The sequence below is a fragment of the Pollicipes pollicipes genome, unplaced genomic scaffold (genome assembly GCF_011947565.3).
Source record: "Pollicipes pollicipes isolate AB1234 unplaced genomic scaffold, Ppol_2.1 Scaffold_7261;HRSCAF=8764_pilon_pilon_pilon, whole genome shotgun sequence".
Taxonomy (NCBI): domain Eukaryota; kingdom Metazoa; phylum Arthropoda; class Thecostraca; order Pollicipedomorpha; family Pollicipedidae; genus Pollicipes; species Pollicipes pollicipes.
This window is the reverse complement of record NW_023597054.1, coordinates 9027546-9039091: the sequence shown is the minus strand read 5'-3', so window position 1 is coordinate 9039091 and position 11546 is coordinate 9027546. Positions and strand designations below refer to the sequence as shown.

Below are 11546 nucleotides of genomic sequence, written 5' to 3'. Positions count from 1 at the left end.
GAACAGGACCAGTCACGACAGCACAACAAACCCGTCTGACCCGCCTGAGCCACTACCAAGTGGCATCCTGTTAGAAAATTAACTTTTTATACAGGCAAATAACCCTGAGATCCAAAGAAATGAAGATCCCGACCTGAAATATGTTGTCAATGATCTTTATCGTTTCCTCGGATACTCATTCCCTTGAAGGATGTAAACTAACATGTACTCTTTCCCAGGCTCTTAGGTCACCTGTTCCGACACTGGTGCGCACCGCACATGATAACAACTGCAGTGGCGGCGGGCTGACTGATGTTGTTTCAAAAACCACTTTTAATCAAATGGACACGCAAAAACAGTGTTCTAGGATTGCCGACTTTGGGTGTAAAGTAACACTCTATGAGGAATAATTTTTCACTCCTTTTCCCCATATTTTATGTAAATTTTCACTCCTACCTGATGTTGTCTAACCGCATATACTAAACACATATTTTCTTTTCCGAGGTTTTAAGATGTCATTCAAAACCGAACTCACTTGAAAACATCAAGCATGAACAAGGCTGCACGGAACCTGGGCACCTATGCCCACACCATGCCTCGCCTACATCTGAATCACGGCTATGTATGCGCAGAGCAAACGCACCAGGTACCTTCAAGCCCGGGAATCCCAGCGACCCCAGCCGCTTGCATGCATTAAGTTTATTTTTTTATAAAATGCATCACAATTTACAGCTGTGGGTGAAATGGAAGGTTTTCACGCACCCCCTTTTTTGGAGGGAGGGGTCGCACCGCCCAAGCACCACACCACCAAAACAAAGCCTGTTGCAAACACCGGCAAAGCCTGGTGAAGAATTTTACTCCACATATTTATTTTACCCCAAGAAACTGACCACTAAATTGCGCCATTCCCGAAAAGCAGGAGTGCAAAATTCAAGAAATGCCTTCTAAATGAAACTTAAAAGCTTAATACAACCGTTTCACAAATCCTGTCTAAAGGTTTCTAGTCAAGTCGCCTAAGTAAAAATTTTACACCAAAAAACTATAAGTCCGGGTACCTATTTAGCTACTTTTGTTTTCCTTTGTCTCATACGAGTGCGGTACAGCTTCGTTTTTTCTTCTTTTCCAGTTATATTTAAAGATACTGTCTTTGGCTTGAAATGCTGGCCAGTTCTTCCGCAAAATGTTCCACCTGAAAACTTGCGCATATTTCATACATAAATTGGATTGATTCGCCAGCCGCCCAAGCATGTCTGATAGGCATCTAAGAGTGAACAATTCATGGGGAATGAAGGAGACAGTTTGAAGCACGGAACTTCTTTTTTCCCGGCATTTTTCTCCTGTTAAACCCTCAGTCCACAGTTTTTTGTCTGTTTATGGCGGCGCTCGACAATGATAAATCTAAGCCATTCCAGTTTCACTACCGCAAGACGTTACATTATCGATTTTTTATGCAGACCACCTCTAACTTATTTCGCATTTCATTCTTGCAGGTTAGTGGGCATGATTTGTATTTATATTTTGTGGTCGGTTGGATGACCCTGTCCGCCGACAAACCATGCAAAAGATACTGACTTTTTGTGGGGCGGGGGAGCAGAAAGAAGCCCTTTCCTTAAACCTTAAAAAGTCGGTAACTTTCTCCTGTGGAGCAGCTAATTACATACTTTACCTGCTTCAAACACATGATTTGGAACCAGATTCAGCCTATTTTCTGTTTTGATCCATCAAGTTTTTTCATAAGACAAATTGATATACCACAGGACATGTAATTACACTCTTTTGTTACATACTCTTGATTATTTGCCTCCAATCTGCTGAAGTGGTTCCTCATTTCTGCTTAAACAGGATATCGCCCATATATATATATATATATATATATATATATATATATATATATATATATATATATATATATATATATAGAGTTGCCACGGTTTTTTGACAAGCAGGTGACTGCACTGTAGATATGCACTGGGTCTTTTAATACAGGAACACGTTAAACTGCAAAGCCATTACAATATGAGGTAGATGTTTGTTTTTAGCAACTAACCAGGCCATCACGTTTAAAATGTGAAGCCAACAGCTCAAATTTTGTCATAAAATATGAATAAAGAAAACTAAACGAATGCCTTTGGTGCAGATGGGAGGGACAGCAGCAAAACTGGTGTGGCCATCTATAAGTTATGTTATGCTTGGAGAAGGGTGTCTGTTTCGTGCAGCGTACCCACTATTGCCCTTGGCAGAGGCTAACCCTAACTATCAGAATACGTTGTTCAAAGTGATTTGAGATGTCTTGATTTGTGTGTTGTCAACTTTGTCCGGTGTCCGCAAGCCGACACAACTGAATTGAACCGAAACACAAGTGGACACGAGCGAAAAATGAGCTTTTCCGTGTTTTTATCACAACTGCTACTGTCGGCAAGTTTAAATGTTGCTCAGCATATGGGCTACTCTAAGTTAGATTAAGTTGGTTAATTGTATGGCAAGTGGCAGCAGGAATGCTGCAAGAATCAGTGACCCGCAACTACAGTTGTGGCACAAAAAGGTTAGATGGGATAAGACGAGGTAAGGCTCGTTGAAATAATGCTGGTTGAATTTGTTGTTGCTTTGTTGTTGAATTTTTTTGCTTTGTTTTGTGTAAGAAAATCCTGTGGAAGGGAAGTGCAAAGTGCAGGCTCAAAGTATTGGTGTTACATAGTTCTTGATGCTCATCCCACTGTTGTGCAATTTCTATTCCTTGGTGTATTCGTTTTCTCTTTAACGACCGAAGGTGCTGAAAAACAAAAGCAGATTTGTCATGTTTATGATATTACATCCATGTCAACTCGAAATGTTTGTCTTTGTTTGCTAGAGCACCTCTCACTGGCCCGTAAGTTCCAACCTTTGGTAATTGAATTTTTCACTCCCATACGGTCTTTTTGCGATGAAGTTTTTCACTCCTGCCCCAGTTCAAAAGTGATTTTGGCTCACTGCGCAAAATCGAGTGACGCGGAACGACATCGGAAGATTGGCAGGTGTCGACGGACTGCTTTGCTCTCACATAACGTAAAGCTTCGTTGATCGAATTACTGTGTGTTCATACAGTCGTGGTATCCCTGATCCATACACTTGTAGCCTATTTTCAGCGACACACAAGGTTCTGATCCACATCCCCTAGAGCTGGCAATCTGGGTCAGATACAAGACATGGGAATGTCACGTGATAGTGCACATGCCAGATCACAATCTAACGCTTTTGATAAATACCACCACGTCGCACTTCGCCGTCCCTTTGTCTCTTTCCATAAAAAAACGCAGCCTGATACAAGATGGAGTGTGATCAGTCGCCGTCACAAAACCGGCCCAACCCGCCGCTGCCACGTCGCCGATCCAGTGCCAGCAGCCGCCGCAAACAGCGGCGCTCTCTCTCCGCCGGCCGGGGGGTGACCTTGCGCGCGTAGGCGGCGCTCACCTGTCTGCGACCTTGAGCAGCGCGTTGTGCGACACGTCGGCCACGAGCAGCGTCCAGGCCTGCAGGGCGGCCGTGTGCAGCGGCAGCGGCTCGGCCGGGGTGGCCAGCGCCGCGCCGTCCCGCGGCCGCGCCGCGCCGAACACCGTCTCCAGCAGCGCCATGTTGGCGTGCAGCTCGGAAGGCTCCGTGCCGCCCAGGTAGCAGATGACGGCCAGCGCCAGGCAGCACTGCGGACGCCAGAGGCGGCCGCGTCAAATGGCGCGCCGAGCAGAGCCGCACCGACGCATCCATGGCACGGCGAGGCCCTGCTGGCGGCGGCCGCTCACACACGCTCAGGCGGCGGCGGAGCTCGCCAACGTCTCCCGCCTGCTCCTTTAACGAGCCGCAATGCCGCAAACGCCCCAAGCCTTCACAGCCCCCCCCCCCCCCCCTCCCCCATCTATCGCTCTCCGCAGGCCGCAGAGTGCGGCCACTCCGTCCTGTCGCGTGCCGTACGGCGCGACACGTCCGGCAGGCAGGCGGGCATGCGTACCTTGGCACGCGCGGCGGCTGGCGCCGTGTTGTCGGCGGCCAGCGTGGCCAGCGTATGGCGCAGCTCGGCGTACACCAGCTCGACGCTGGCCGGGTCGCGCAGCTGCAGGCTGACCAGCACAGCCAAGTCGGCGGCGGCCGCTACCTCGGCAGACTTGCCCTTCTTCAGGCACTTCTCTACGGCGTCGCAAAGTGTCATCCGCCTGGCGACCCACGTGCCGAGGTCAGGGAGGTCAGAATGTGGCAGGCCGCGTAGTAAGCTCGGGAAAGTTGGGGTGGGATGGTAAGCACGGCGCAACGGACATACATGGCATCGTCAGAGAGGCGAGGGCTTCACATGCGCGTCGTGTATGTGCAGCCATGCACGCATGCTGTGCAAAATTCACGCAAAAGGATGCTGCTAGGCGCGATATACAGCAAATATTTACAGGACAATAATAAGGTAAAACAGTGAGATATATCCAACTAAATGATATTGCTTGCTCATACGAGCCACGGCTCAAAATTCTAGCAAATATGTGCGCCTCGACTAAAAAGCGGTATAATTACGCGATTCGTGTTAATGAAGAGTTCAAACCATGTTGCGACACATTTAGCCAAGCAGGTATCTTTACACCCTGGAACAATCATTACAGGCATTTCCCTATGCACCGGCACACTTAATTTTGCATGCCGCTGCCTCTGCGGCCTGCACAGCCCACTGACCGCGATTCGACTATGTCCGGTACGTATTTCTTGCTGAAGGCGGTGCAGAGCGCGAGCAGACTGTTGGTGCGGGTGGTGACCGACTTGTCAAGTGCGCCGTCCAGCGCCAGGCCCACCTTCTCCTCGAAAAGCTCGGCCTGAGACGAGTCGTCCACCTCCTGGTCACCACCTGGCGGCCAAGCTCGCGTCACGGCACAGGTCATGACCACACGACCGCTCGGGCACGGCATGACGCGGTGACGTCACGGATCCGCAGTGAGGCACACCACAGTAAGAGTCAGATGGGCTGGGGCAGACGTGTCTACACGGCAAACATTGCGAGGCTTGATGAGCAATGTTGGATGGCTGCAGAGGATGGCGGAGTGAAGGTGCTGACGACGCCCAACGACAGTCGATGACGGCACAGTGAAGGTGCTCAGCATGATGCTATGAAAGTGCCCCAAGCCAATGATCCTTGCAATCAATGCTAATGTGAGCTGAAGGGGTGGTGTCCAGAGTTGCATGGGCAGGGTCTGGGCTGCCAACTCACAGATGCTTCCATCACAGACGCTGCGCTCATCCGTCGAGCTGGTCACGCTGATGGTGTCGCTGTGCTCCTCCTCCAGTTCCCCCATACGCCCCCGCCCTGTTGCCGGGGATACAAAAAATAGCTGTTAACCAGGTATTGTTTAGGTCGAGCTCCTCATGCCAACAGCCAACAACAAACCTGTTGTCTGCTGCCAAAGGGGATCAAAAAGTTTTATGCCAAGTTTTCTATCCATAATTATGCTGAAACACAATATTCTTACATGCTGTGAGTCAGCAAATTTTTAATAACCATCAAAATGTGTGATGATGTGGATGTAACTCAGGTGACCAAATATTGTATGGCATGACTGCAGCAGTCATCCTGCACCTTTGGATACCACCTTCGCAGGGGTGGTTGTCTGCCAAAGACAAACATCATGTGCACTTAACAGTACATATGATGTGACAGAATGATGTACATGCAACCAGTATGGAAAATGGTGCATGGCAACAAAAATATGTATGTGATATTTTGCCCTCCAAATTCCAGGCCAACAAAAACTGAAAAACCTATATTCCAGGACAGTGGCAGTTTCAATGTCAACAAGCTCTGATCTTTTCCAGTCAAAAATTTGGCCCCCACATTTACAATGACACTGAACATTTAAGCATTCTGGATCATCCACCCACAAATCTTGTTCAGCTTTGCAGTCAACAGTGAAAATTTTGCTGAAAACTTGAATTACTCCCTACCCAAGCAAATTTTGTGATATGTAACAGAAACCATGCCACAGAATCCAGCATGGGAAACTGGCAAATGGCCCTATGATGAAAATGTCCCTAGGCAATTTTGTACCCCATGCTTTGGTTTAAGGTTAATAACATCGAACATTCTGCACAGCAATGCCACTTCTTGCATCTAACCTAAACCCTACATTATATTCCATACTCCAAGAACATTGCTAAGTTTGCAAAAACTTAAATATTCCATAGACCACCAGTTTTTGCATAGCCAGCTTGGTTGATAAGTAAATGAAAACAGGAATAGGGCTGATAAATTGAGTTTGTCCAATCATTTAGCCATGAATATTGTTGCATGGTGGAGGGTGGACACACCAGTTTTTGCTGAAACCCATCAAGTTCACAGCATAATTTTGCATTACAGGCCTGAGAAAATGTGCTCAACAAGCATGCAATGCACACACATATTCTATCATATAATATGACAATGAAACAATTGTAAATCTGTCACTATTAAAAAATAGGTATTTAAAATTAAACATGTCCAAACCTCCAGTAATCCCATTTTCAGTCAGACATATAGACAGTTCATAATTCATGATACTGTCAGTATTTCATTGTACTATGCTGTCCACATCAACCATAAAACATTTGTGATTTATTCCAGACTTAAAATATATCTCCAGAACATTATCTTTTTCTATTGTCAGTTAGGCATTTAAATAGTTCAAAATTGTATCAGTCATGATGGTTCTATCAAAGTATCATTCACGGTATTCTTCCAGTAGTTCACCTTTTTTTAGACAAACAACCTCCACCGTGAGCGTGCCATGCGCAGTACGCAACGGAACAATCAGCTCGCGTTAGCGGGATTGCCCAACTTTGAAATCATACAACCCAAACGACGTATTTAGCACCAAAAATAATGAAGGACAATTATCATTACCGATTTCGTGGTTTTGACCATTGCTACTCACAACACTCATATGAGATATTGTCCGTCATCATCAAAAAATTACCATCTGACAATATTAAACTTTCGGCAAGAAACCAGTAATCTGATTAATAGCATGCGAACTGAAGAGGATTTATAGCATGTACTAAAAGGGGGAAATAATCACCAAATCACGGACATACGGTCTCTGTTGGTGCGCTTAACGTTCGTACATGCCATAATATTCATAATTTGTTATCATATATCTGATAACTTACGATCCATCGCACGCCAACCACAACGACACATCTACTCCTGCCCTATTGTTTCATGTCTTGCACCTCCTAAATTATCCCGCGTCCTGGAACTTGAATTGATATTTCCAACTGGACAACACAAGCAAAGAGCCAACAATGTCGGTTGCGCTAAAACACTTCCAGCAATCCTAGGGAAACGGACCAAGCTCCGGAAACCGAAGACCGATGCAAAGCCAACGTTTTCGGCACGGTATATCTACATTTATTGGTGCAGCGCACCTCATACACGAGTCCGGATAATGCGATCAACACTTAATAGAAATAAACACATCGCGCCGGCAATGTCGGGTGAGCTACAACACTTTGGGTCAATGAATAAGACTCATGCATTGCCGTGAGATGTCGCTTTCATGTGCGGACGGACTGTAGTATCACCCTCTTAAAGTAGTGGATCTCTTGTATGATTCCAATTGGTGAGACCTAAAATCCGCTCTAACATTCAAAGACATACCCTACCGAGATAATATGCCAACAGCAATCCTAGGGAAATACGCCAAGCCCCGGAAGCCGAAGACCGAAGCAAGGCCAACGTTCTCGGTACGGTACATACACGTTTATTGGCGTAGGGCACCTGCAACACGAGTAATTATAATGCAACTCATACTCACTAGAAATAAACACACCGTGCCAGCCATGTCGGTTGAGCTACAACCCTTCGGCTCAATGAATAACACTCATGCGTTCCCGTGAGATGTCATCATCATGCCATGCGGACGGACTGTAGTAGCACCCTAAGTATTGTACCTCTTGTATGATTCCAATTGCCAAGACCTGAAAAGCACTCTGATATCCAAACACATACTCTATCGAGATAATGTGCCAACAGCAATCTTAAGGGAACGGAGAGAGCCACGGAAACCGAAGACCGAAGCAAAGTTAATGTTTTCGGTACGGTACATGCATATTTACAAGCGCAGCGCACCGAAGACACGAGAGTACAATCTCGGTAGATAATGTCCTTGGATGCCAGAGGCGTTTTCATGTCACGCCAAGTGGAATAATGCAAGAGATACACTACTTTAGGAGGGTGCTACTACGGTCCGTGCGCACATGATGGTGACCTCTTACGGCAATGCATGAGTCTTATTCACTGAACCGAAGTGTTGTAATTCAACCGACATTGTCGGCACAATGTGTTTATTTCTAGTAAGTGTGAATCGCGCTATTAGGACTGGTGTTTCAGGTGCCCCGCGCCAATAAACGTTTATGTACCGCACCGAAAACGTTGGCTTTGTTTCGGTCCTCGGTTTCGGGGGCTTGGCTTACTTCCTTGTAGTTGCTGTCGGCATATTATCTCGGTAGAGCATGCCTTTGAATGTCAGAGGGGATTTTAGGTCTCGCCAATTGGAATTATACAAGAGGTGCACTTTTTTAAGAGGGTGCGACTGGTCCATCCGCACATGATGGCGACATCTCACGGCAATGCATGAGTCCTATTCATTGAACCGTAGTGCTTTAGTTCGACGGACACTGTCGCCACAATGTGTTTATATCTAGTCAGTGTGAATCTCATTATAAGGACTCGTGTATGATGTGCACCTGAAACCTCATGTGACCTGGAAATGACTCTGGCATCCACGAACATTCTCTATCGAGATAGTACCCTCGTGTATGAAATATATATATATATATATATATATATATATATATATATATATATATATATATATATATATATATATATATATATATATATATATATATATATATATAATTGCACTTATGACCATGTATGTACAGCCCGAGAACGTTGGCTTTGCTTCGGTCTACGGTTTTCGGGGCTTGGCTCATTTTCTCAGGATTGCTGTTGACATATTATCTCGGCAGATTATGTCTTAAGATGTTAGAGCGATTTCATGTCTGGCTCATTGGAATTGTACAAGAGGTGCACCACTTTAAGAGGTTGCTACTTAAGTCTGCTCGCACAACATGATGGCAACATCTTACGGCAACGCATGAGTCCTATTAATGGAGCTAAATTGTTGTAGTGTAATCAACATTGTCAGCATGATGTTTGTTTCTAATTAGTGTGAATCCACTATCCAGACTCGTTTATGAGGTGCACTGCACCAATAAATGTAGATGTACCCTACCAAAAACGTTGGCTTTGCCTCGGTCTTTGGTTCCGGGGGCTTGGTTGGTTTCCTTAGGACTGCTCGAAGTACTTTAGCTCAACTGACATTGTCAGCTCTCTGCCTGTGTTGTTCATTTGGAAAGACCAATACAAGTTTCACACTTGAAATAATATAGGAGGTGCAAAAAGTGCAATAATAAGGTAAGAGTGTATGCGCCTTCCTGGTCAGCATGCAATGAATCATAAGTAATCAGACATATGGTAGGAATTATCAAAATTATGGTATGTGAGAGCTTTGAGCACAGCAACAGAGAATTGAGACACGAACGTGAAAACTGGGACCTTTCTTGGTTGCTCGCAAGTCCATGATTTGGTTCTCATTTCGCCCTTTTGGTACATGTTATAAACCCTTTGCAGTTTGCATGTTGTAAATCAGATTACTGGTTTCTTGCTGCAATGATAACATTGTCAGTTGGTTATTTTTTGAAAATGACAGGCAATTTTTTATGCCAGCATTGAGTAGCAATCAAAAATACCACAGTTCCAATAATGATAATGGCCCCCTCCTTATTTTTTGTGCTAAAGATGCTGTTTGGGTTGCATGATTTAAAAATCTGGCAATTCTGATAACACAAGCTAATTGTTTGTTGCATACTGCAAGTAGAATGCTCACAGTAGGGATTTTTCTTTATCCAAAGAAGGTGAATGACTTGAAGAATACCTTATTAATGTTCATATGCTGTCCATATAACATGTTCTACCACTTTGGTGATCAGTATAATCCACACCATGCATACACACTGTGTAATGGAATGCTGGCAATATGTTTTGACAGATATTTCTACACAGAGCAAGCCTTATATCTACAGCCATTTTCAGCACCATTGCATCTGCTTCATTTGTTTAATAAAACTTTAGAAGAGGTTAGGCATATTGGTGCCAAGAACCATTCTGGAACCTGGAATTGCATAAATATTTGTGCAGTGCAACACCAGATGAGCATCTTGAGGTCATTCATAGCAGAATTGCACAAATTGTAACTGAATGTATTCGAATGCCCAAGAAAAAGACGCCTTAGCCTGAAATGGCCGGCTGGTGACACAGTGAGTCATCAGAACAGCAAACTTCTTTTGGAAGTCAGGTGGCAGCCACACCATATGGTCCAAATTGTACAAGGTCCCTGAAAAAACAGAACCTTGCCAAGTAATGAAAGGAAAGTCCAGCCATTAAATGTGCATGACCATTTCAACGATTTCAGTCCCGTCCCGTACTGCCCAGGCAAATTACATGAACTCAGCGAAGATGACAAACGCTGGAGGCGATGCCTGCGCAGCTCACCTGATTTTCCACCAGCCTTTTTCCTAATCCCCTTCGGCATTGTCGATATGTTTGGCTACAAGTGGTGAAGATCAAGATATAAGCCTTCTGTGTATACAATTCCACACAAATTTAAACGACAAACTCTGCACTATCGGTAATTTAGCAGGGATCAACAGTAACATGGCTCGATTTTTCCGTGGAACGGAAAACTCTGCCTGTCATGCCAAGCTTTAGTAAGCCAATGGAGAAGGTGACAAAGTGCGGCAAGAAAGCGACCGTTCTTGGCATTTATCTAGCAGCTCAAAGCATTGTACTCGAAATTGAATTTCATCAAGCGTAATTTGATAAATAAAGTTGTTTTTTGTCCAGAAAGAATTACATTTCCGAGAAAAAGTGCCTTCCTTATTTACAAATATCAAAATGCCAAGGCACAAAAAAGTAGTTGGTCTGTTATGTTCCGTGTTTCTAGATCTGGCAGCGCCCTTACGCAATAGACCCGGTTCTTGCGCCACATTTATTTACTGTTACAGTGCAGGTAGATTTACGGCATTTGTATAGCCTGTTGTCGAGCCCAGTTCGCCCACCAAACTCCATCTCCTTCGTTAGGATGTGAGGCTCATAATTGGAACCTGGTTCGAGCCTTGGCCATGGCATTGCATGTGCACGTATGTGCTAAGAACTTTGTACATATATGACTATCCCAGCCAGCAGTCCGAAATGGGACCCCTTCCCCCCCCCCCCCCCAACATGGCCTAACCTTGGGAAAACTGGTTAACGTGGGCACAGGCTTCAGACAGTAGCGCAGGTAGGGTGGGCCACAGGGGGCATGTGCCCCCGTTGGGTTCCGGGGGGGGGGGGGGGGGCCGAAAGGTCCCTCGGACCTACAAATAAGTGCCGGAAAGGCCGGCCGGAGGTCGCTTCCGGGGGCCCGGCCCATGGGGCCGGGCACTTCAGTGTCATCCAGAGGGCCCTGTGCGCTGGTCAGGGGGTT

At 45.6% G+C, this 11546-nt stretch overlaps 1 protein-coding gene across 1 annotated transcript; it reads right to left on the bottom strand.

Moving 5' to 3' along the window:
* Nucleotides 1-3426: 3426 nt before the first annotated feature.
* On the bottom strand, nucleotides 3427-11058 carry Ifrd1 (Interferon-related developmental regulator 1; the record flags this gene model as incomplete). Its single annotated transcript, XM_037235586.1, is given in 5 exon segments — nucleotides 3427-3653; nucleotides 3959-4160; nucleotides 4663-4831; nucleotides 5192-5287; nucleotides 10574-11058. Coding segments are annotated over 5 exon segments (734 nt in total), but the record flags the coding sequence as incomplete, so codon positions are not given.
* Between the last annotated feature and the right edge of the window lie 488 nt (nucleotides 11059-11546).